A 27,047-nucleotide genomic window follows, 5' to 3' on the forward strand; every position below is an offset into this window, starting at 1 on the left:
AGCGCGCGGCTCTGGACACCGTGGACCACTTCCCATATCTCGAGAGCCTCTTATCAACAAGAGCATCGATGACGAGATACAACACCGCCTCCAGTGCGCCAGTGCAGCCTTTGGCTGCCTGAGGAAAAGAGTGTTTAAAGACCAGGCCCTCAAAACTGCCACCAAGCTCATGGTTTACAGGGCTGTAGTAATACCTGCCCTCCTGTATGGCTCAGCGACATGGACCATGTACAGTAGACACCTCAAGTTGCTGGAGAAATATCACCAACGATGTCTCCGCAAGATCCTACAAATCCCCTGGGAAGACAGGCGCACCAACATCAGCGTCCTCATTCAGGCTAACATCCCCAACATTGAAGCATTGACCACACTCGATCAGCTCCACTGGGCAGGCCACATAGTCCGCATGCCATACACAAGACTCCCAAAGCAAGTGCTCTACTCGGATTCCTTCATGGCAAACGAGCCAAAGGTGGGCAGCGGAAACGCTACAAGGACACCCTCAAAGCCTCCCTGATAAAGTGCAACGTCCCCACTGACACCTGGGAGTCCCTGGCCCAAGACCGCCCTAAATGGAGGAAGAGCATCCGAGCGGGCACTGAGCATCTTGAGTCTCAACGCCGAGAGCATGCAGAAAACAAGCGCAGACACGGAAAGAGCATGTGGCAAACCAGTCCCACCCACCCCTTCCCTCAACGACTATCTGGCCCACCTGTGACAGAGTCTGTGGCTCTCGTATTGGACTGTTCAGCCACCAAAGAACTCACTTCAGGTGAATTCCGAGGGACTGCCTATGATGATGATGAATGACCAGATAATCTGTTTTTTGTCATCGTGATTGAGGGATAAATATTGGCCAGGACACCGGGGATAACTCACCTGCTCTTTTTCAAAATAGTGTCATGGGATCTTTTACATCCACCTGAGAGAGCAAATGGGACCTCGGTTTAACGTCTCATATGAAAGACGGCACCTCCGACAGTGCAGCGCTCCCTCAGCACTGCACTGGAGCGTCAGCTTAGATTTTTGGGCTCAAGTTTCTGGAGTGGGACTTGAACCCACAACCTTCTGACTCAGAAGCGAGTGTGCTACCCACTGAGCCACAGCTGAAAATGGGAAGGAGAAGAGAGTAGAGAACTAAATCAGGAAGTGATGACAATTGGCACCAAGATTATGTTTTAAATCTCAGAGAACGAAAGGAAGACTGAGGTAAAGAATTCCAGGTTTGACATCCTGGATGAGAGTGAGCTCGAGTAGAAGGCTGACTCTTGATTTCAACTCAATGACGATGTAGGGAGGAGGGAGTGCACCTGTAGCAGGCGTATCTAAAGCTTAGGACAAAGACAGGAGGAAAGTTTGGGTGACCATTCTAGTATTGATAAAATAAAGAGAGACACAAAACGTTGTGCTAGACTGAGAGTTAGGGTGCAACCTCGAGGTGAGCGAGGGATTGCCAATCAGACTGTAATTTTTTTTCTCTTGTATTCTTTCCAGGAGTAAGATGAGTTAGAAGAAGAGCCTTCATCAGAACATAAATGCATAAGAAATAGGAGCAGGAGTAGGCCATTTGGTCCTTCAAGCCTGCTCTGCCAGTCAATAAGATCATGGCTGATCTTCTACCTCAGCTCCACCTTAATTCCCTTAGTATCCAAAAATCTATTAATCTCTTCCCAGTAAGCTTGGATGAGCTTTAAGCTTTATGAAAAAATTAAGTGATGTTAAAGACGTAAGAAAGCTGGGATTTGGTATTCTGTCAAATATATGCCGAGGAACCAGACAAATTCTTAATTCCCTCCTTTAACTTCTTACTAAGGAACTATCTGGAGTTTTACTTGCCAGCATGGGCCAGGGGTAAATGATCCTGACTCAACTAACTAAACCGTCTTACACTAACCAGTTTGGATCAAAATTAATTTAATTTGCTAGCCCTCGATTAAGTTACCCTCAAACTGTTGTGAATAAATGAACGCTTTCTTGTCAAATCATTAAAGAAGTCTGATCACAAGCCATGCACTAAACACTATTGATTGGTTACAAATCACAACTTAAAGCTAAAGTTGGATAAATGAAAGCTCAATAGATATGCGTAAATATAATCAGTTACTTAGCAGATGAGTAGCAAATCATTAATGGACAGAGTGACTTAACAAAATGAGTACCAAAGGTTACACAGGTCATTCAGTGTATCACTATACAGCAGCATAATGGATGCTGAGTATTAACTATAGCAATGATCAGAGTCTGAGCTTATAAATTGGTGAGATTACTTTGAGTAATTCCTTAGTTAGCTAATAAGTTCATAGCTTTGATAGCCAGTCTATCAAATCTACGTTTGTGATGAACAATGTTCAGAGCTTACACAACCTCAACCTCACAAACGACATGATTGCGTCAATCTCCTTCCTTCCCTGGAATGCAGGTGTTAGCTTCTGCAGTGTTGAGTCGATGAACCCCTTTGTGGCAGAGTTCTTTGTTTCACCTAGTTATTCAGTTCTGAGGTACACAGAGGTGAAGATATCTGAATCAGCTTCCCTCTCACCTTTCTTGATCACACATTACTCACGTTAAATGACATACTTAGCTCTGCCTGTAATGGCTACTATAGCCACAATTCAGCTCCTAACCCCTGACACTCTGTCCTTAAAGGTACCTAGTAGCGGTAAGCATATATAGAAGCATAGAAAATAGGTGCAGGAGTATGTTATTCAGCCCTTCGAGCCTGCACCACCATTCAATATGATCATGGCTGATCATGCAACTTCAGTACCCATTCCTGCTTTCTCTCCATACCCATTGATCCCTTTAGCTGCAAGGGCCACATCTAACTCCCTTTTGAATATATCTAACGAACTGGCCTCAACAACTTTCTGTGGTAGAGAATTCCACAGGTTCACAATTCTCTGTGTGAAGAAGTTTCTTCTCATCTCGGTCCTATATGGCTTACCCCTTATCTTTAGACTGTGACCCCTGATTCTGGACTTCCCCATCATCGGGAACATTCTTCCTGCATCTAACCTGTCCAATCCCGTCAGAATTTTATATATTTCTATGAGATCCCCTCTCATTCTTCTAAATTCCAATGAATATAAGCCTAGTCGATCCAGTCTTTCTTCATATGTCAGTCCTGCCATTCCGGGAAGCAGTCTGGTGAACCTTCGCTGCACTCCCTCAATAGCAAGAATGTCCTTCCTCAGATTAGGAGACCAAAACTGTACACAATACTCAAAGTGTGGCTTCACCTATTACACCTTCGAGGTAAAAGTTCTTACAAAAAAAGAATAGAGGAAATAGAAATCGTCTTCCGATTAACACACCGAGACTAAAAAATACTGATGCTTCTATCAAAAACAAAGAAAAACTCTGCTTCTTCATGGCCCATGTGTCAGAATGGCTCATCCCTTTTTGTGTCAATCATCTCTAACAAGCTAGTATTGAAATATGGATCTTCACATAGGGCAGTTCTACTTTTACAGCCTCCCCTCCTCGTCACTTTACCTTACAGCCTTAAGAACATAAGAAATAGGAGCAGGAGTAGGAGACACGTAACCTCGAGCCTGTTCTGCCATTCAATAAGATCATGGCTGATCATCGACCTCAACTCTACTTTCCCACTCGATCTCTGTATCTCTTGATTCCCCTAGAGTCCAAAAATCTGTCTATCTCACATATATTCAGAGACTCAGCATCCACAACCCTCTGGTGCAGAGAATTCCAAAGATTCACAAACCTCTGAGTGAAGAAATTCCTCCTCAGCTCGGTCTTAAATGGCCTACCCCTTATCCTGAGACTGTGCCCCCTAGCTCTAAACACTCCAGTCAGGGGAAACAACCTCTCAGTATCTACCCTGTCAATCCCTTTGCTTTTAGCAAAAGGACAACACAAGTATGAGGGGTCGTGACCTATTTATGGGCTCAATTTTCCCCAAAGCTTATTTTTGGCGTACTTGAAGAGTTAGGCCGTTTTTTGGGGTCCAAGTACGCCAAAAAAAAGGTTCTAAGTTTCCCCGTTGGATTTCTTCATTTTGGCGTGGCCTAACCTGTCCTTTAATTTTGGGGGTGGTGCCTTGATCAACGCCAAAAAGATCGGGTTGCCATGGTAACCGGGCATACAATGCGAGCTGAGGCTGCAAAGTGAAACATACAGCTAGCTGCCAACACATTAAAACATACTGCATCAACTTAAAAACACATTAATATATATTGCAGCAACTTGCCTCTCCAATTATTAAAGCCTGACCCGTTCCCCGCTCCTAGCTCTGGCCCAAGGACTTGCCAGTCTGCTTGCTTAGCCCACCCCGAGCCCCTTGCCGGTACTGGTCCAGCTCCAACTCCCCCACGGCCCCCCAGGCCCGAGTGCCTTGCTGGTCCCGCTCCCCCGTCCCTAGCCCTGGCTGAAGGGCTTGCCGGTCCGTTACCCTGCCTGACCCTGGCCCGAGTGCCTTGCTGGTCCAGTAACCCCTCCCCCCCTCCGCCCCCCCCAGGCCTGAGTGCCTTGCTGGTTCACTCTCCTGCCCGACCCTGGCTGAAGGGCTTGCTGGTCTGTTTCCCCGTCCGACCCTGGCCCTGAGTACCTTACCAGTCCCGGTCCCCCGCTGTTAGCCCTGGCCGAATGGCTTCCTCCCTCCCGGTCCCCGCACCTAACTACACCCGAAAGGCTTCCCCCCACCCTTTTCCCCCCCCCCCCCCAATGTTTCTCTCCCCCCACACCCACCACCTCTCTCTCCCCCTCTCTTACCTTTCCTGCTGCTGCTGTCCAGGAATCTGCTGCACTTGCCTGCGGTGATTTCCTTACCTGCACCGATTTCTTTAACTCTCCAACAGGTTTTTCTGGAGAGGCCACATATGCTGGCCTAAGCAGAACTGGAGTAACTCTCAGCTGGCCAAACTTCCCTCAATTGCCAGAATTGTCACGGGTGGTAGGTTACACCCACTTTGGCTGGAAAAAAAAACGTACCTAAAATAAATCGTAACTAACTGAGTTACGCCGGTGCAAATTGATTGGGGAAACTGGGGATTTTTTTTAACTTTGGCCAAAAAAAGCAGCCTGCTCAAAGAAAACGGTGCAAATCACTGGGGAAAATTGAGCCCTAGGTCTCACCGGAGGTAATTTTGACTTTGGGCATTATTGCCCAAAATCAACAACATCTCCACTAAGTGCTCTTTCCCTGGGCCTGAGCCAGGGATAATACATTTATAACCTAATTACTTCAAATCATGTATTCAATGTTTAGAAATCTGTATTAACTATTCACTTCCTAGCACTCAGCTCAATGGTTAAACTCTATAATGAATGGGTACCTTCAGAGAATGTAGAGGGTATTTCTCTTATGAATCTTGAAGGCAACCCTTCAGGCAATTTTAAGGGGCACTGTTCCTGCAAAAGGAAATAACAGATGCGACCATATACAGTACCTACTACACCTTTGATGTCTTAATAAAATGTAACCTCAGTCAGACACTGAAGGATTGAATACATTTTAATTAATGTAACAGTGACCTTGAAAATGAGAATGCCGTCACACGTTGACTCTTTTTCTCCCATTTAGCTGCCTCTTTCTGTTGGGGATGTAGTGCGTGTCACCGGGGATGCAGACAGCCATGGAATGTACCATGCTGAAGTGAACGGGGAGATGGGGTTGGTTCCAGCACGGTTTGTGGAGGAGGCAGATAGCATCCATTATCCGCACACAACTCAGAGCAAGCCTAATCCAAGTCCCAGGCTGAGCAGCCCAGAGAGGATTATGACATTGTACCAACAACTCCAGCACACGCACAGCAACAATTACCAGGTCAGTAAATCTCAAATGAAAGCATTTTTATTTTGCAAAAATACGGAATCATGCTTAGAGATTTAAAAACTGACCATAAATGTGATTTGGGAGACTCGAACTTTGATTTTCCCTCCCTTTCGCTCGCTGGGGAAATTCCCGGACTCGGTTTGGTGTCTCTGTTTATGTGATGACCATGTGCCTATGTCAGACAGGAAAATTGCAGATCTGCATCCTGCCACTCTGTGCCATCATGCATAGGAGCGCCAACCTGCAGCACCACAAGCCTGCCAACCTGGGCACACGAATATCAGTGGGAGGTTAACCACTCGTGAAGCCCAGATTTCGATCTTTTTAATTGTTTAATTATATTTGAATTATTTCGTGACTCCACTTACCTAATTATAACATTATAAAAATGTATTAGTAGCTGTGCCAGTGTCCGAGTGAGTACGGACACCAGCTGATCTCGTACAGACCAGACAGTCCCGGCTTTGACTCCTGGTCTGTGCTGAATTATCTGACTCAGATGCAGCAGCAGTCGGGGTATGGCTGCATTTGGCCTTAAGGTTTGTGTGTTTCTCCGATGCACTTCCCTACTCTCCCCACCCCCCCCCCTTTGGGGCCTGAGCTCTGGCTCGGCTAGATGGAGGAATTATTGGATACTCCTCTCACATCCCACCTCGCTCCCTGCGGCAACCTGAGACAACATAGGAGATTAGAAATAGTACCACCATCAAATCACCAACATGAAGAACAGCAGCTCACTAATGCTACTTTAGAGAAGATGCAAAGATATTGATCGTCCGAGATGCTGCAGCTGTCATTTTGTTCGCTCCAGTGCATGGGCTCAAAGATATGTGTCCTACTTTTGTATTTAAGTAACCTTTGGAAGAAAATACTTCTTTTTTAGAACTGGCAAGGGAACAGGCTGTGCCAGATTAGTGATGAGAGACGATCCAGAATTAATTTGCAGTCTGACAATAAGGGAACAATTTGCAAATAGTAACCATAATGTGACTGAAGTTGAAATTCAGTTTGAGATGGGGAAGGGAGAGCCGCAAACCACGTTTGATATTTAAGTACGGCCAATTTCGAAGTGATGAGAAATAAATTGAATACAGAAAATTTTGCTGAACTGTTAGTGGGCTAACCGACACACAATTGTTCACAATACAAAACCAGTGCATATTCCTGAAAGGCAAAAGCTCCACTTGCACAGTTATGCAACCATGGTCAATAAATAGGAGACAGCATCAAGCTGAAAGAAAAGGTTTACACAAAAGGAAGGGAAATTGGAAATCCTGTGGACAGAGGAGAGCTATAAAACACAGCAAAGGGATACAAAGAAAGTAAAGAGGTACAAAAAAGGAATATGAAAAACACACACACAAGGGCTATCAAAGCTAACAGTAAAGGTTATAAATATATTAAGGGAAAGAGAGTGGGCCCATTAAAGACAGATGCAGCTGGGACTATAATGTTAAATGAATACTTTGTATTTGCAATTAAACATTGGTAAGACTGAAGCCATTGTCTTTGATCCCACCACAAACTCTGTTCCCCAGCCACTGGTTGCACCCCCCTCCCTGGCCACTGTCTCAAGCTGAACTAGACTATTTGCAACCTCCGAGTCCTGTTTGACGCTGAGCTGAGCTTCCGACCCCATATCCTCTCCATCACTGAGACCTCCCCCACCTCCGTAATATGGCCTGTCTGTGCCCTTGCCTCATCCATGTTTTTCTTACCTCCAAAATTGACTATTCCAAAGTTTTTCTGGCCAGCCTCCTATCTTCCACTATTCATAAATTTGAGCTCATCTAAATCTCTGTTGCCAGTATCCTAACTTGCACCAAGTCCCATTCATCCATTACCCATGTGCTTGCTGACCTGCATTAGTTCCCGGTCCCAGAAAACCTTGATTTTAAAATCCTCTTTCTTGTGTTCAAGTCTCTCCATGGCCTCACTCGTTCCTATCTCTCTCGTCTCCTCCAGCCCTACAACCCTCGGCGAGCTCTGCATTTCTCCATTTCTGGTCTCTTGCGCTTCCCCGTACCCCACTATTGGCAGCCTGGTCTTCAGCTGTCTAGGCCCTAAGCTCTGCAATTTCTTCCCTAAACCTCTCCAACTCTCTCCTCTTCAATAAGACACTCCTTAAACCTACTTCTATGGTCACCTGTCTTAATGTCTCCTCCTTTGGCTTGGTGTCAATTTTTTTTGTCCAATTACGCTCATGTGAAGTGCCCTGGGACATTTTACTATATTAAAGGCACTATATAAATGTATGGTGTTGTTGTTTTTATCTATTCACAGTACAGGAAGAAGGTGAAATACCACTTATATTACATCCAATCAGTTTCTCCACAAGGGAACCTAAAAATAAGTCAAGTAGAGAAGCTGATTTAATATAAGTAAAGAAATGGTAATGGGAAAAATAATGGGACTTAAGGTATAGAAATCTCCAGGATCCAATGGTTTCCACCTCAGGGTACTAAAAGAAATAGGTGGGGAAATTGCAGATTCATTGGTCATAATTTTCCATCGTACCCTAGATTTCCAGCCGCTCTATTTTGGAGCATAAACCTGTGGGCAGTGGTTGAAAACATTGTGCTTTAATTGGAATTGTGCAACTTCCAACCTGGAGCAGTTTACAACTACCATCAGGCTGAGACAGCAATACTTTGTTTAAATATTTGGCATCCATGGTAATCTTCATTTTAAAATGAAGAAAACTTTTGAGATGCTCGATATTTACATTTAGATACACAAGAGATGATTACTATAGCTTTTAGCCATTGTTAACTTTTTGAAGTGCTGCATTTAAACAAAGCACAGAATGCCACAAATAACAATGGCATTCCTTATCACAGCAGCAATTGTAAGTGTTACATGCCGATGGAATTAAATAAAACAATGTGTGCAAGACAACAACAACTTACATTTACACAAGGTTCTTTACATAGAGGACAAAAGCTGGGAGCACTTTGTAGAAAGGTGGACACAAGCCCTGGTCCATGGTTTTACCTCAACACTTGACTTCTCAAATTCTCTCACTGCTGGCTTCCCTGCCTCCATAAACGACAACTTATCTTGAACAATACAGCTCATGTCTACTCCTCTCCCCTCCCCCATCATCATCACTGTTCTTGCCAAGCTGCATTGGCTTCCTGTGCCTCAGAGGGTTCATTATAAGATCATTGTCCTCCAGTTTAAATTACTCCATGGCCTTTGGAGGAGTATAGAGTGATCAACAAGCAGCAGAGAGAGGTCACAGAAGATGAGCAGAGACAGAAAGCCACAGTTACAATCACACCACATGTTGTTTGTCACTTTGACCACAGCAGTCTTGATGCTGTGGGCAGGATGGGAAGTCTTGAATGGGAGTCTTGGAAGTGGCAAGAGTCTATGTGATGCAGCAACTTGTTTCAGAGCTTTGGAGAAAAAAAAAAGCTTAGAAATAAGGCCACACAGAAAGCTTGGGAACTAGTGGGGTGGTAACTGTAATGTTGAACTGGATATCAAAGGATTGGGTTAGGTTGATAATATCGGTGAACATGGGATTGAGGAAGGCAAGTTGGGAGGACAGAAGCTGGCACAATTTGTAGGTTTTGTAGATGTGAAGAATTTGATGAAGACAAAGTGTGGCGTGAGGAAATAGAAGAGGCTTGGTTAGTTGAAGCCAGGGGGTGTGGCTGCCTTTCACAAGCTGGACATAGAAGGAGTTGAAAGTAGCAGAAACAAGATATACAGATGGCCTCAGTTTTGGACACAATAAAGGCTATTCGCATCTAGTGCTTGAGGTGAGAATGGAGGGTGAGGTGCAAGGAGCTTAGAGGAGACGATTGGTGGCGATGAGGAGGAGTTAGAGTTGTTCAAGATGTCAAAGGGTAAAGATGAGACAATACCTGCATTGGATGAATAAAGTCCCTTGCTGGAGGCTGACCAATCGCACACAGCAAAAGGGCTGAAGAAGTTAACGTGACTGGTAAAATGATGCTTGGGCCAATATGCTGCTTGGAGGAAGGTAAGTATTGCTCCCATTTCCGTCTGACAAGGTTTCTTGAGGCACAGGAGGCATTGTTAATTGTTGTAATCAATGTCAATACAAATTATCTTTAAACTGTATCTCAAAATACACAATATTTTCATGCTTTTATTTATTCAATCATGGGATGTGGGCATCACTGGCAAGGCCAGCATTTATTGCTCATCTATAATTGCCGGTAAGAAGTTGGTGCTGAGCCACCTTCTTGTATCGCTGTTATTTGTAGCGATTTGTTGCAACTGAGTGGCTTGTTGGACCATTTCAGAGGGCAGTTAAGAGTCAACCACATTGCTGTGGGTCTGGAGTCACATATAGGCCAGACCAGGAAAGGACAGCAGATTTCCTTCCCTAAAGGACATTAGTGAACCAGATAGGTTTTTAACATCAATCTGGTAGTTTCATGGTCACCATTACTGATACTAGTTTTTTAAATTCCAGATGTTTTTAGTTAACTGAATTTAATTTACTGAATTTAAATTCCCCAGCTGCCATGATAGGGTTTGAACTCGTGTCACCAGATCATTAGTCCAGGCCTCTGGATTAGTCCAGTAGCATAACCACTATGCAACCGTTTCTATTATCCTAGTGTCTTGTTGCTGGAATCTTTAAGAAGTTCCTTAGTTGATGATTTAATGCAGGATTTAAGATTGATACTTTAATCATTTTATCTCTGTAGGTAACCTCTTCTGTGACATCTGAACCCAATTCGGAAGCATGTCACAGTTCACTGTCAACTCCTTGTCTAAGCTACGGAGATGCATCTCAGCCTTTTGCATCAAGATTGCACAATGAATTGGAACACTCAGACACTGAGGCTCGTGGGCAAACAACAGGAGAGGGACAGAAGCAACAGCGTCTATCTAAATGTGCTGAGCAATTTCACTGTAGCCTAGAGGACTGCAATGAGATCCCCTATGGCCAGGCATACAACGATGCAGGTGACCTAAAAAGTATATTGAGCTCTGGCGAAAGTACAAGTAGCACACTTCTAGCAATGACAGCAAGAAGCAATCTATCAGATATATTGGCATCAAATCTTAAAGGGCGCAGCCTCAAGCACACAGCAGTAGCTGATATACAGGAAGGGAGAGTATTAAAGATAGCACACATCAATTATAAGCTGCGTAAAATATTTATTGCTTTCAATGTTTTATTAAAGAAATTCCTTCTTCCTGAATAAATGTGATTTTTGATAAATAGTTTGATAAGTTAACACTCTTTCTGCTTCCCCAAACTATAAGAACAATATCCACCAGGCACTTCCATGACTCATTTACATTGAGTCAGCAGCAGGTCCTTAAAGGGATTTACAATGTTCCCATTTTGATTCTCCAAATGGCAGCCTTGAGTATGCGAGGTTGTCAATGCCCAAAGGTCTTTGAGTTCTATCTCCTGTCTTATGGTAACACCGTGACCATGGATCAATCAATCACTCAGATCACAAGCAAAAATTCAGGAGCTTTTGCTATATTATAAGGGCAAATTGTTACGTAAATGAGTGTATTAATATGTAATTAATTGAGTATATTATTAGCATTTTATGCACAGGGACCTCTTCAGGAGTATGTCCCAAAATGTCCTTAACCATAACTCTGGAAAAAAGGAGGGACACAGTTATGCCCGATCCCTGCCAATTCCAGGATTTCCCTGTTGGCCGTATCAGGGTTAGAATCCCTGTCCTTCCCTAAGCAGGACTGTAACGGCAAGATAGTCTAGTCAGGGCTGGGGGTTCCTATGCTTGGAGTTTCCATTTCTCCAGCTCAGTAGTAACTCAGCTTATTACTGGAGGCTGGTACGCCGAGAGGGATATATCATGGTGACCTCCAGATGGATGTAATTATGTCCCGCCTGGGGGAAGGATGGTCCAGGTTAGGGAGGCAGTCCGGTTCCTTGAAATAAAGATACGTTTATTAACATTGGATTAGCCCCTTTGAACAGTGGAGGACGAGGGGGGGTGGGCTGAGCTAGGCAACCCCATGCCCATGGTAGGCAGATGCAGGAATGTACAGATGCATGGTGCTGGAGGAGTGTCCATAATGGCACAACAATCTCCAGCCCTGTGTAAGTTAGGTGCCTCACTGCTGATCCAACAAATCCTAGCAGGGTCAGTGCTAGAGGGCACCAGCCAGTGCAATCTCTGCATGTGAGAAAGTTTACATCAGACCAGCGTTCCCTCTAAGCTGCGTGCGTGCATGTGGGGCCGTGCAGTAATCTGCAAGGTACATCGCAGGCTGCTCACAAGGGACTGCGCATTTAAATAAATAGGCCCCACACAACAAAGGCAATTCAGACCCATGGTTATTATTTCGGCTGATGAGATAAGATGGTGCCGGAAATAAACTGAGCTAACAATGTATTGTGAGAGCACGGGCGAGGTCCCATTTAAAAAATGATTTTTGTGTAACATCGGTAGTGGGGAAAATGTTGGAATCAATTATTAAAGATGTAATAGCAGCGCATTTGGAAAGCAGTGACAGGATCGGTCCAAGTCAGCATGGATTTATGAAAGGGAAATCATGCTTGCCAAATCTTCTAGAATTTTTTGAGGATATAACTAGTAGAGTGGACAAGGGAGAACCAGTGGATGTGGTGTATTTGGACTTTCAAAAGGCTTTTGACAAGGTCCCACACAAGAAATTAGTGTGCAACATTAAAGCACATGGTATTGGGGGTAATGTATTGACGTAGATAGAGAACTGGTTGGCAGACAAGAAGCAGAGAGTCGGGATAAACGGGTCCTTTTCAGAATGGCAGGCAGTGACTAGTGGGGTACCGCAAGGTTCAGTGCTGGGACCCCAGCTATTTACAATATACATTAATGATTTAGATGAAAAAATTGAATGTAAATCTCCAAGTTTGCAGATGACACTAAGCTGGGTGGTGGTGTGAGCTGTGAGGGGGATGCTAAGAGGCTGCAGGGTGACTTGGACAGGTTAGGTGAGTGGACAAATGCATGGCAGATAAATGTGAGGTTATCCACTTTGGTGGCAAAAACAGGAAGGCAGAATATTATCTGAATGGTGACAGATTAGGAAAAGGGGAGTTGCAATGAGACCTGGGCATCATGGTACAAGTCAGCATGGATTTATGAAAGGGAAATCATGCTTGACAAATCTTCTAGAATTTTTTGAGGATGTAACTAGTCGAGTGGACAAGGGAGAACCAGTGGATGTGGTGTATTTGGACTTTCAAATCAGTCATTGAAAGTTGGCTTGCAGGTATAGCAGGCAGTGAAAAAGGCAAATGGCATGTTGGCCTTCATAGCGAGAGGATTTGAGTATAGGAGCAGGGAGGTCTTACTGCAGTTGTACAGGGCCTTGGTGAGGCCACACCTTGAATATTGTGTGCAGTTTTGGTCTCCTAATCTGAGGAAGGACATTCTTGCTGTTGAGGGAGTGCAGCGAAGGTTCACCAGACTGATTCCCGGGATGGCGGGACTGACATATGAGGAAAGATTGGATCGGCTAGGCTTATATTCAGAATTTAGAAGAATGAGAGGGGATCTCATAGAAACGTATAAAATTCTGACGGGATTGGACAGGTTAGATGCAGGAAGAATGTTCCCGATGTTGGGGAAGTCCAGAACCAGGGGTCACAGTCTAAGGATAAGGGGTAAGCCATTTAGGACCGAGATGAGGAGAAGCTTCTTCATTCAGAGAATTGTGATCCTGTGGAATTCTCTACCACAGAAAGTTGTTGAGGCCAGTTCGTTAGATATATTCAAAAGGGAGTTAGATGTGGCCCTTACGGCTAAAGGGATCAAGGGGTATGGAGAGAAAGCAGGAATGGGGTACTGAAGTTGCATGATCAGCCATGATCATATTGAATGGTGGTGCAGGCTCGAAGGGCTGAATGGCCTACTCCTGCACCTACTTTCTATGTTTCTATGTTTCTACTACACCACATCAGACCCAACCTAGAAACATGTGTCGTCATTGTCAGTAAGTACGAAGATATTTTTCTGATATCCTTCAGACAAACGAGTACAGAAATGGTTTCTTGCTTGAAAGGGCTTTTGTTTTATTCATATGTATCACACTGGCATCTCTTTCCTCCAGAGCCCCCTGCTCCAGTTGGTTCAGCCCGTATTATTGATACGGTTGGCCAGAACGGCCTGATGATTGATTGGGAGAAGCCTTCTATGGATGGAAAGGGATGCAGCAATGGAACGTTTGTTCAAGGTTACAGGGTACGTTAGAATCTAAGTTATACAAAATATTTTGATACTGTTCATAATTTGCTGAATAGAAGATATAATTTAAGAGATTTGACTTTTATTTTTTAAGTAAGGTAGAATGAAGGTATAGGTGCGTTGAAGTCAGTAAGGATAATTGATTTGCCTCAGGTTTGAGGTGTGGTATGGTCAAGTGCTCATGACAACAGTATTTTTACCTGTCTGGTAATACTAATGCTAGAGGGATGAGCTCACCCACTTTTGCACTCTCCTGTCTGACTTCCGAAAAAGGAATAAATATCATATTCCAGACAACTGCTAAGTTAGTGATAATCACATAATCAATCCTATAAATATGACAATTTAAAACAAAACCTAACTCCAGTTCAAGGTATGGCAACTCTTTGTTGCATTTGTGGGAATTTCCTGCTTTTACGTAATAAGAACAATTTATATCCAGTGCCGTGGGAGGAATTTTAACCCCCAAAAATCAGGTGGGTTGTGGTCGGGTGGGAGATTAAAGTGCTCAAAATGTGAATCCCGTCCCCAACACTCCCACTTCCGGCTCCAACGGAAGCGGGATAGGGGCGCGGCCAACCAGCTCCCAGGAGGCTGCTTGGCACTTTAAATATTCTAATGAGGCAGTGTGTCTCATGGTGATTCAACATTTTAAATGTAACTATGGCCGGGAGCGTGGTTTTCCCAGGTCTTGGGGAATTTGCCAGTTAAAGGAAGGTAAGGACTGCTGGATCCAGGAGGTAAATGCCTCTCCACATATCTACTGGATCCAACGGCCCTGCCTCGCCAATCCCCCATTCAGACTCCCCCCCCCCCCCCCACCCCCCACCACCTTTCCGATCTGTCCTGCACAACCTCCGCTTCGCAACCTTTCCTCCCCCCGCCCCCCCCCCAACCGGCCATGGATCCCCCCCACACTCCGATCTTCCCCTTCCCCTCGACTGGTCTCCGACTTCCCCCGCCGATCCCAGCCTTCTGATTGCCCGACATCCCCTGCCCCTGATGTTCCTGGCCCCCTACGCCCGCCGATGATTCTAGTCTTCCACCACCTCTGAAGATCCTGGCCCTCCTCCTCCAACGATTTCTCCCTCCCTCCTCTCTGTTCCCCAGGCCTACCCGCCCGACAGCCAGCCAGACTCCAAATCTGGCTGGCTGCAAGTGGGAAACAGATTAAAAAAGATGTTAATGAGGCCCTGCCATTAAATTGAACAGGGCCTGAGGGAAACCCTGTTCTCCCGGGTTTCCTGACTGCATCGCAATATCCCAGTACTATCCTCACCTGACGTCCGCATTTGCATACTTTACAATAGGGATGAATGGAAATGTACAGGAACATAGGAATAGGAGTAGGCTATTCAACCCCTCCAGCCTGTTAGTTCATGGTTGATCTATATCTTTACTCCATCGACTCGCCTTCGTTCTGTAACCCTAACATCCTAACAAGGAGTAGGAAGCCTGGATGACACTTGTTGCACAATTGTTCTCACTCGGCACCGATGGGGATCCAACCTGGCACACTGTTTATTTCCATGATGCTGTGGCATGCTGAACGACACAGTCACACAGTGAGACATTGGAGGGGAGCTGTTACTTGATCCTCAAAGATTATTAAAACTCTTGTAGTTATTAAAATTACTTTTATAGAGTGATGATTGCTATTTCCCATTGTAAATCACTGCGGTGTATAAAAGATTTTATTAATGTGACATCATGAGGCTAAAAGTCTCCCACCTTAAACCGGGCAGGAGTCTCCATGGGGCCTTGGGACTGACAATTTCCATGGGGCCTTGTTCATGACAGAAGGTTTTGCCCAGCCCAAACAAGTCTATCGGGATAGGAGGGACTTTGGCTGAGGGTAGGGTTTCCCAGAATGGGAGTTCCTAGGTTTCGAGCCTGGTGGGACATTGGTGGTCTGATACTCCAAATGAAAGAAGCATATCTACTTGCTGATATGGAGTCCCTCCGGTGGTCCAGACCTGAGTTGGGGCCCACTGAAACTGGCACACTGCAGCCTCCTCAGGCAGACAGGCACCCCCTAGTGGTTCAGGCCCGCGTCTACTTTATTTAAATTAAGTGACCTCTACCTGACCTCGTGAACTTTGGCAAGGTCAGTGCTGGAGGTCACAGACGGCTGCATCCTGGTATTTAGGCTGGGATATTGGAGGATTTTCTGCCCCCATTTTGATGTGTTTTTCATGAATGTAATAAGCAGAAATGAAGCAAGAGTTATCAATGCATCATCAGCGGTAATCTTGGATAACCTGCCAGTACCCTCTCAGCTAAGGAGCCATACATAGTGTAGGAGAGCTCAAGAAAAAGGTGCTGGACTGAATAGAAAACAATGTACCAAAAAATTTACATTACATAGAATTACATAGAACTTACAACATAGGAACCGGCTATTCGGCCCAACTGGTCTGTGCTTGCATTTATGCTGATACCGGTAGCAATTCAAATAATATTAAAAAAAACAAAATTCATTAAGTTATATACAGTAAGGTGCATACTGGTTCACTTACTATTTACTCCCTTCAAACATAATTAAAACTGAGAGGCTACAAATTCAACATGAGTCCAACAAAACAGCTGGAAAATAAGTCGGCACCCGGATAATCCAGGTCTCGACCTTGGCCCAAGTTTCCTGGATGGCCTTGTGGGGGTGGAGCCTTTGCCCACCCATTACAAGGTTATCGCTGTAAGGGTGGGCATGGAGTTGGGAATAGCCTGGGGCTACTCAGGAGCCAGCTACACGGTAGGCACTGGCATGACTGGTGAGGTCAGGTGTGCCGGCCAACCAAATACCGGTAGTGGGCTTCAGGTGGGAGTCCAGGCCCGGATCGCAGCTTGGATAGCCAAAGGTTTAAAGAAAATAATTTTTCTCTTCCCCCAAAAATATTTTATGATGCCCCCTCTTTGTACTGGGGCTATGGGAGATTTTTTTCTGGGGAAGGGAGGACACCCTTTCCCCACCAGCTCAAGACTCTTTGCTGGAGTTTTGGACTGGTTCGTTGGGAGGGGGTGTGGGTGGGGTGGGGTGAAGCAAACCAGTGTTGTACTCTTAGCCTCCTGAAATACAAATCACATGTATCCACCCCCAGGGGCAGGCAAATCTCACACATATGCCAAGATGCACTGCAACGCAGATTTTCTGAAACCATGTTTGTCTACAGACAAACTTTCCAATAGTTTGGGTTCTGTAGCCTCCCACTATATGTTTTTGCATGTTATTGAATGCTTGGATGCACAGTGTTAATAACACGCTGATAACATTGAAAATTACAACAACCTTTCACCTCTGTTTTATCAATACTTTTGCAGACATCCCGCTCTGAATATTCCTCTCTTGTTTGTCCTATGTTGTAAGGTGGCCATCATACATGCGCTAGCTCCTCCCTGCATTCCACATTGTGCTTAAATCAAGACTCATTGCATGGTCTCCTGCTCTGATTCATTCTTTCCTATGACTGAAAGCTGTGGAACACCTTATTTCCCTCAGTCTTCTTTTCCTCCAACGATCTTCAGGCGTTCAGGCATGAATAAGTTGTTCAAATTATTTTCAAACCACGATATTTATTTTACTTGACAGATATTCATCGATGGTGAGTTTCACAAGTCGGTAATGGGATCAGTCTGCACAAAGGTAAGAAATTACTGTAAAACCACCCACTTTGCTGTTCTGTCTCTGAGGAGATTGTCTTTGCATGATTAAATATTTCATTTCCGAGTCTGTTCCCCAAATGTATTTTAAACATTCAATTTGTGAGACTTTATTCAATCATCAAGATGAGTAAGACTTTGAATTGTAATCATCTTATTAAAAAATTATGTTTGAAATTGGACTGGCAGCACAACCTTGAAGTTAAAACACTGTCAAAATGTTTAATAATTCACTAAATGGCTTACTAAATATAGTTGTGCTTGGTTGGCTAAGCAAGCATTTTAAAAATGTATTCAGAAATACATTTTGGAGAGTAGAACAAAAAGATCAAATTTTCAAATTATCAATGACCAATAGAAATAAATACAAAAGAAAATCTAAAACAATTATAAAAATAGACTGCTTTTAAACCACATATTGTCTATAGTGAATAATCCAGGAATTTTTACATCGGAATAAAGGCAAAATATGCTGAGAAGCTCTCAGTTTGTGTTATGTAATCTCAACTAATTAATTATTTGTCTGATATTACAGCGTAAAACCCAATGGCCCAATCGTTGCAATATACTGACCATTTGTGAAATTGGGGGATTTCCTGAGTGTTCTCGTGAATGGTTTCACAGTGCTAAATTTCCAGTGCCCCCTTTTTCTGTGAGAATCCCAAAGAATTCCGCAGCCTTTCGGTGAGGCCAAGCCACCACAGTACCTTGTCATCACGGTTTACCAACATGCCTCATAGAATCCTGTCTACAAAATACCACTCTGAAACAGATGGATCAAATTTTATTGTGGATAACTGGCTGAGAAATTGGTCCGTTTTTTGGGCCCTGCTCGGAATACTAAGGCCCTTATACAGCCCCAATAACCTTCCGCCAAAGGTATGATTGAAAGAACTGCCACGGAAATTTCAGACGATAACTAAAAATATTTGACAGAAATTTCCACAATAGCTACAAGTGGAAGCTTTGCGGTTGCTTCATAAAGTATTAGAGGCCAATATTCCACCCCTCCTTAAGCTCCATTATCGCCTCTAAGCTGCGGCAATGGGGCAGATAGGCCTCACCGACAGGTGCAGACGGAGGGGCTGACCCGCTCGAAATTGCCCACGGGCCGGGAGCGGCGGGAACGGGTTTCCGCTCCGCCTGTGCTGCCGCCCCGTCAGGCACACACTGACCCCACACTGACTGCCGCCGACCCCCTTACCGACCCCTGTGGGAAATTGTCCCGCGGGAAGCTGTGTGTATCTGGGCGGCGCATCTGCCCTTAAAGGGGAGGGCACACTGTCGGCGCCTCCATTTAATTTTCATTGTCGGGCCAACTCCGAGGTCAACCCAACAATGGTGGCTACGGGTTTGACCGGGCCGTCAACAGGCTGCCCGGCACCCCCTCTTGGGTGCCAGGCCGCTGGCCTGGTCGAAACCCTCCCTGGTGGCCCATGCAGAGCTTGCAGCAGCCCTCCCCTTTAACTGAAGTGGGGGGGACGCTGTGATGCCACAGCGCAACGCACTGATGACTCGTTGAGGTGGCAGACCCGACCCAAGTGCACTTCCGCCCCTCAGCACCGCCCCCACCAGAAATAGAAGACAAAGAGGCAAATATCGGCGCAAGATCTGCCCCATGGATTGGGGCGGAGAAAAATCTTAAATATCAGTAAGTGTGCTTACTCTTAGTCAGGGGGCAATTTCTGCCCCTTAATATTTTGTAGAACATTAAAGGTTTTTGAAATTAAAATATTGTGCCATAATTTCCTGTAGCAGGGCAACAAACAGCATAGCTGTTAGTTAGACTCGCCTTTGCCCGCTTAATCGCAATGATATTTTGCGTCGCACGTTACTGAAAGTGTGAGTTGATAACAAGGCAGCAAGGGAAACCGGGTATCTGGGACCTGAGTGAACAAGGCAAGCAACTGTGTATCTCCTTAACCAAAAGACTGAAGGATTGTAAAATTAATCGCATAAGGACTGCAAAGGAAGTGTAAATTAGATGGGGGAATTCTATGTCAAATCAGAAAGAGAAAGAAAGATTGGATTAAGAGAGAGTGAAAAAAGAGACAGAAAGGAAAAGTAAAATAAAGGGCAAAAATTGCGGTTGAAGGCATCCCGCGGGCGAATGCCTCCGACTGAAAAAAAAATCTACAAAAATACCTCGTGGTTAAAGCTCACTAAGTTTGAAACCATTGAAGCAAATAGGCTGGCTGAAAGACAAATTAATTCTCTCTTGCATGTTTACAGAAGACCCTGTTAAATAAAGTGCAGCAAAATCGGCGTGACAAAGTGATTCGATTCAGTACATTACAGGGTGTTCTGTTTAATTATTGTGAATGACTTGTTACCTTTTATTACTCTGCGATGTTCTACTTTCTTCTTCCCTGCGATTACTTCACCTGTCAAATGAGATTCTGCCACTTAACTTTAAAATAAACTAAATGGGGAGAGGGGTGGTGGCTCTGATGCGGGTGGGACACCTGGGAGAATGGGTTTCCTGCAGGCCCTGCTGACTTTAACGGCCAGGCCTGATTTGCATCTGAAGCCTGTGTTTCCTATCCGCAACCAGCCAGATGGAGAGTACGGCTGACTGGCTGCGGGGGGGTAGGCCTGCAGCACTAGGCCGCACAGAGGAATGAGGGGGGATTGGGTGGGGACCTCGAGAGGACTGGCGGGTGGGGGGGCGAGGCAAGCAGGGATCAGGGCTGTCGAGGGACAGGGGAGTGGATGGAGGCGAGTGGAGTTTGGGTTGACCTCCGGATCATCGGGGGTTGGGTGGGAGAGGCAAGAGGAGATTGGGGGTTGGCCACTGGAGGATCAGGCCAGTCTCAGGATCATTGTGGGAGGGGCGTTTGGGGTCCGGCAAGGCAATTGGAGGCCCTCGGAGGGGATCTCCGATCCCGGGGTGGGGGGGTGTGTTAGGTAAGGACTCTCGACCAAGGAGATAAGTGTAAAGGCACTTACCTCCTGGATGCAGCAGTCCTCGCCTTGCTATATCGCTAGCAGGTTTTACAAAGTGTGTAAAACCCGACCAGCTACCGTTAAAAACAAAATGAAGTTTAAAGAAGAAGCTTCCAGCCTCATTATAATATTTAACTTGATGTCCCATCTCCTGGGAGCGGATTGGCTGCCTGTCTCCGTCCTTTCTCCGTTAAAACTGGAGGTGGACGGGTTAGAGGCAGGTTCAGGCCGGGAATCCAATTTTTAACAATTTAAGTACCCCCACGCTCCAAACCCATCCGTTTTTTAAAGAACGAAACAAAGACTTGCATTTATATAGTGCCTTTCATGACCACCGGACGTCTCAAAGTGCTTTACAGCCAATGAATCATAGTCACTGTTGTAATGTAGGAAACGTGGCAGCCAACTTGCGCACAGCAAGCTCCCACAAACAGCAATGTGATAATGAACAGATAATCTGTTTTTGTAATGTTGATTGAGAGATAAATATTGGCCAGGACACCGGGGTTAACTCCCCTGCTCTTCTTCAAAATAGTGCCATGATGTCTTTTACATCCTTCTGAGAGGTTAAAATTCCCTTGTAAATCACTACAGGTGAATATAGACAAAATGGAACTATAGACAGGTAAATGCTATGTTACTTTTGGCATTACGAAGATTAAATCAGTTCTGTTGTGAAACAAGTTACTCATCCACCTCTATACTTTGAGCTGCAAGTTATCCTCAGTTAAGCATTCAGATCTTTGGCTCAGTAATCACATCTGATGGATACCAAATGTGAACCCTGGATAGATGGCTGAAGAGTAAAATACCTTAAGAAAACTTGGTCCTAATTGTTACCATCCACAATTTCAGTATTTTGCAAAATCCATAACCAATCAGTGATAAATTATTGTAGCTCATTTTCGCTATCTGTTGGTTTCAGCGAAAACTTGGAGTAATTTTTCATTTTCATTGCATGGGCGGTAGTGTGGCAGAACTAATCGTCCGACTGTTATAGAACCCATATGATTTTCATTCCAGCGATTTCAATGGAATTAAAATGACACAGGTTCCATAATGGGCTGGCGATCCACTCTGCCAGACCTATCATCCATGCAGTGAAGATGCAAATGTACCCACTCCACCTCTTGCACTTGGTCTCTGTACAGTCCCCAGTCATGCAGACCTCTCGATTTGACAAGGATGACCTATCACAACTCACCTTGCAGAATATTGGATGGATGGAACCAGTATTTTCAATTTCAATTAGAACCACAAGAGTTCCTGATGCTCGAGCCAAATCTCAGTAATATCCCAGGAGAAGAAGAGTTTATTTTTGAGTGCACTTCTGCATTCTGTGGAAATATCAAAATATCTGCAGAATTGTAGTAGCAAAGCTTCATTTGCTGCTTCATGTGCCTGTTGAACTGTCACCCAGCACCTGGAACCCTTTAGAGATAAGTGTTGCCCATTGATTGAAGATTATCAGAGCATGAATTAGGATTTGGAAGGTGTGACTTGTTCATTGTAGAATTTCTCCAGGTCTTTCTATGTTCCCACCAATGACTTGGGTCAAAGTTGTGAGACAACTACCCTAGTTTCAGCTGACTCCCTGTATCTGCGTGTGTGAGTACATATTTTATGCTAAAAATGATAGTCATTTCCTTCTTTTCTTTGACATGGCACATTCTACATGCATGAACACTGTTCACAGTAATTACATGTACACAATAAAGAGGCTCATTTACTTTATAGTTTCCAGGGAGGGTGTGCTCCACCAAGTCCTTAACCACTTTTAAGCCTCCTATTACCTGCCAGAAGCGATGAGTGATGTTCAATATGTCCATCCGTCTATGGGTGGGTCTATTGAAATGATACTCAAATATCAGACAGATTTTCTATCACTTATGCCATGGCAACCATAGACATTAGGGACTTGTTTGTTCCTGGCATCCAGCATTACTAGGGACCATTTAAAGTTTAAATGGACCAACAGCCAATGCAAACACGCTTACTTCAAAAGAATTGAACATTTAAGGTCACCGTAGTCACTGCTGACAATACCGGGCTGCAGCGAGCCCTTGAACCTTTGTACCCACTCCAGGCAGATCCCAAGTGGAGATTGCCACACTGCCATATTAATGACTCAGAGATCAGAAAATTGGTCAGTGTTGGAGGTGGACTCTTGTGACAGGTGGAGATACTGTCATGCTGAAGGTGCCCTAATTCCACAGAAGTGAAATATAAACAGGCCAGTTAGTATTGTCATGAAAAGAAATATTAAGCAGTGAATAACAATATAGTACTTTAGCTTTTAAAACAATGTCGCAGCAGGATACATCCAAAAAGGCTTTAATCTCCAACAGGTTTTCATAATGGTGACATCACCTACAAGTGACATGATGTATTTCAATAGTATTCACATCGCCATGATTCATCCTTCGATATTGAAGAAGACAGCCAGAATATCATCTCATTTTTTGCAGTGAGCTCTTTGACGACTGATGGATCCATTTTTGCTCAGAATGAGCGTCTGCAGTTTGAAGAGTGGATCCCGGATACACCAGGTTGGGAATCTTGATTTTTCAAGCGTGACTTCCTCAGCTGGCCTTTACATTCAGCATCAGCAATGTGAAGGGTCTCGCAGCAGGTTCTTCATGAATGGTTTATTGCCAATCTTTCTCATCTTGAGCAAGTTTTTCCACTTATGAACTTTGCATTGTTTCAGAATTGTTTTTAAGGAGTCTTTATAGCTCTCTTGCTGACCACCACAAAATCATTTCCCAGTTGTCAATGCGTCATAAAAGATCTTCGGAATTCGTTTATCAGACATTCGCACCACATGACCTGACCATCGTAGCCATGCATTCATGATCAGAGCACCTATGTTTGGCAGGCACATTTTTTTAAGAACTTTGGTATCAGGGATCCTGCCTTGCCATCTGATCTTCATTAATTGTCTCAGACAGCTTAGGTGAAAGTGATTCCGTTCCTTAATGTGGCGCCCATATATCGTCCAAGTTTCCCAGGCATAAAGCAGTGTCTTCAGAATTGCAGCCCTGTATACTTTGAGCTTGGTCTGCAGACTAATGCCTCTCTTGTTCCAGAGGAGCTCACAGAGTTTGCCAAAAGCTAAGCTGACTTTGGCAATTCTGCAGGATTTTTCTGACACATTCTTCTGAGCATGACAGATATGAACTTCTCCAGACAGGGTGCTACCCAGGTAGGTGAAACTGTACACAGCCTGAAGCGTGTCATCACCAATAGTGACAATAGGTGGAGTGTAATCCTTGCCTGGAGCTGATTGGAAGAGGACCACCATTTATTTAAGGCTGGTAGTCATGAAAATTGCAGGCAGGCTGTTGCAAGGTGGTTTTTGAGTTTTTGTATATCATCCTGCGACTATGCACATCACAAAACTCTTCAAACACTTTTTCATGAAAACAATACCTCATTTCCAGAGATAAAATCCCAATATGAAGATTCCCGTATCATTGTTTTTGACAGTTAACAACTACCAGAACTTGAGTGATAACATCATCTCCATATCTTAGATATAAAGCGGTGCCTCTTTTTTCTGTGTGGGACCCTCTGGGTTTAATTTCCTCTTAAGGATATCAATGTAATTGAAGGCTCTTTAATATCGAACTTGAGGGAACACACTGCTATGAATATTAGAAAGAATCAAAATCATAGCCTACGATTATAATAAATTTGCTTTTATGCATTCTGTTTGACCTATTTAATGTTGAAATCAGAGTATTAAAATTCATAGAATGATACAGCACAGAAGGAGGCCATTTGGCCCATTCTGCCTATGCTGTCTCTTTGAAAGAGCTATCCAATTAGTCCCATTCTCCTGCCCTTGCCCCATAGGCCTGCAAATTTTTCCCCTTCAAGCATTTATCCAATCCAATTCCCTTTTGAAAGTTATTATTGAATCTCCTTCCACCATCCTTTCAGGCCGTGCATTCCAGATCATTGTAACTCACTGAGTAAAGAAATGTCTCCTCACCTCATTCTCCAATTCTTTGGCTAATGACCTTAAATCTGTGTGCTCTGGTTACTGACCCTTCTGTCACTGCAAACAGTTTATCCTATTTTGCTCTATCAAAGCCCTTCATGATTTTCAACACCTCTATTAAATCACTTAACCTTCTCTGTTCTAAGGAGAACAACCCCAGCTTCTCTAGTTTATCCACATAATTGAAGTCCCACATCCCTGGTACCATTCTAGTAAATCTCCTCTATACCCTCTCTAAAGCCTTGACATCTTTCCTAAGAATGTGGAGCACAGAATGGGAAACCATGCTCCACCTCGAGCCTAATCGGTGTTTTAAAGGTTTAGCATAACTTCCTTGAGTTTGTGCTCTTTGCCTCTATTTATAAAGCCCAGGATCCCAGATGCGTTTTTAACAGCCTTCTCAACTTATCCTGGCACCATCAAAGGTTTGTGTACGTACACCCCCAGGTCTCTCTGTTCCTGCGCCCCCTTTAAAATTGTGCCATTTAGTTCATATTACCGCGCCTCATTCTTTCTACCAAAATGCATCACATCACACTTCTCTGCGTTAAACTGCATCTGCCACGCATCTGCCCATTTCGCCAGTCTGTCTATGTACTCCTGCAGTCTGTTACCATACTTCTCACTGATCACTACATTTCCGAGTTTTGTGTCATCTGCAAACTTTTAAATTATGCTCTGTTTTCAAGTCATTAATATATATATATAAAGATCAAAAAATTGTAGTTGTCTTTCAAATGAAATTGCTTCTTTCATATGTTACAGACCGTGTTGGAAGATCTTGACCTAAGTGTGCCATTTCAAGTCAGCATCCAGACAGTTGGAGCCAATGGTCTAGTTTCTGCGAAGGTTAATGTCCCGTTTCTGAACTGTCGTCCACATAAGAAAGTTTTATCAGTACAGCGCCATCTTTCACCGGCCAGTCAGACTAACGAGAGTTCAGAGACACCACAGGTACAAAGCACACTAATCGAACCATCTGTCTACGGTATAAAAACAGAAAATGCTGGAAATACTCAGCAGGTCAGGCAGCATCTGTGGCGGGAGAAATAGAGTTAACGTTTCTGTTTCTCTGTTCTGACGAAGGGTTAACTCTGTTTCTCTCTCCACAGTTGCTACCTGACCTGCTGAGTATTTCCAGCATTTTCTGTTTTTATTTCAGATTCCATCATCCGCAGTATTTTGCTTTTTTAGTAGTTTATATGCGGTATTCTGCGGAAGTGTTACGTCTCCAACACACAGTTAAAAATGTTCATGTCAGCCAATTAAGTAACTTTAAAATATCTGATGGTTGTTAAAGGAATATGAGTGGAATTGCCTCAAGACAGGGGCACAAAGGATAATGTAACATTGCAGCCGTGATGTCTACTTTCATTTTAATTCCCTTTTAGTGGGACAAAATGAGCTGAGAGGCACCTGTACATAGATCTAAACAACAGGATAAGTTCAACAGCATTTATTCTTAGATTTCTATCAATTTTTCAAACTGTTGCTTGATTATTTATCTTTTTATTTTGATATTTATAAGTTGCGAGTGGCAATTGGATCTATGTCAATCATGACCTAAGAAGAAATTAGGTAAAATATTAAAGGGAGTGGAAAAAAAGAGCAGGGAAACGAGATGTGACTATGTAACTCTGATGTGGATAAGTGCTGGCACAGGCATTATGGGCTGAACCACTTCCTCCTGTGCTGAAGCTTTAAAAATGTAAATATTATTTGGTTTAGATGTTACCGTTGGCAACATTAGAAGACAAACACTGGATGTGTTCAAATGACATTCCTTGGTCTCCTATTTTGGAAGAAGCCTTAGCTTGATTGGAAAAAATGGTAGTTGTAACAGTAATTTCAAGGTTTTTACTGTGTAGCAAACACTCAAGGGCCCAGAAGCTGTGCGGCCAATGATCTCAGCAGTTAGGTGAGGTTTGCGGCCATTGGTGACCTCCAGCGTTGACCCCGCAGGATTCTGTCGAAGGTCATCTTGTTGAGATGTGACTAGCAAGCAGCGAAATCAAGGGCGTGCATCTTGGATTGTCTGCGACTGCTGTGTGCTGGGGCCGCACTTAAATACAATTTTAAAAATTCTATCTTTAATCTTTGAGATAGCTTGCAATTTCTTTTACAGGAACCGCACTATTTAAATACAAGGGGGGTAAAATGCCCCCTTTTTCAGAGACCTGTTAGCGCCTCCGAGGGGGCGCAACCAGCTCCCGGGCAATTGCGCGGGGATTTGCGGAGGCGCCGCCACACAACCTCCGATGATCTCACCGCCATGCGTGGTGACCCCTCACTGCCCCATGAGGGGAAATTTCCCCCAGCCCGTGAGGCTGGCGTGAGCGGGTGCCAACGTCGGTTGAACTCCGTTCGCGGGGCGGAAGTTAATGAGGAGGTTGCCAGTACCCTACGCCGCCATCTTCCTCGTTTTGCTGACCTC

The 27,047-nt window shown here is 44.3% G+C and overlaps 1 protein-coding gene across 1 annotated transcript in view; it reads left to right on the top strand.

Moving 5' to 3' along the window:
* The window catches only part of LOC139231614 (uncharacterized protein C4orf50-like), a 110,288-nt gene extending 83,857 nt beyond the window's left edge, over positions 1–26,431 (top strand). Inside the window, exons 18-23 of the mRNA XM_070862521.1 lie at positions 5,546–5,788; positions 10,489–10,936; positions 13,871–14,001; positions 17,591–17,644; positions 25,379–25,567; positions 26,342–26,431. Of these exons, the coding sequence (XP_070718622.1) occupies positions 5,546–5,788; positions 10,489–10,936; positions 13,871–14,001; positions 17,591–17,644; positions 25,379–25,567; positions 26,342–26,431 (1,155 nt within the window). The remainder of the gene's footprint in view (positions 1–5,545; positions 5,789–10,488; positions 10,937–13,870; positions 14,002–17,590; positions 17,645–25,378; positions 25,568–26,341) is intronic.
* The last annotated feature ends 616 nt before the right edge of the window (positions 26,432–27,047 follow it).

This window comes from Pristiophorus japonicus, chromosome 2 (genome assembly GCF_044704955.1).
Source record: "Pristiophorus japonicus isolate sPriJap1 chromosome 2, sPriJap1.hap1, whole genome shotgun sequence".
Lineage (NCBI taxonomy): Eukaryota > Metazoa > Chordata > Chondrichthyes > Pristiophoridae > Pristiophorus > Pristiophorus japonicus.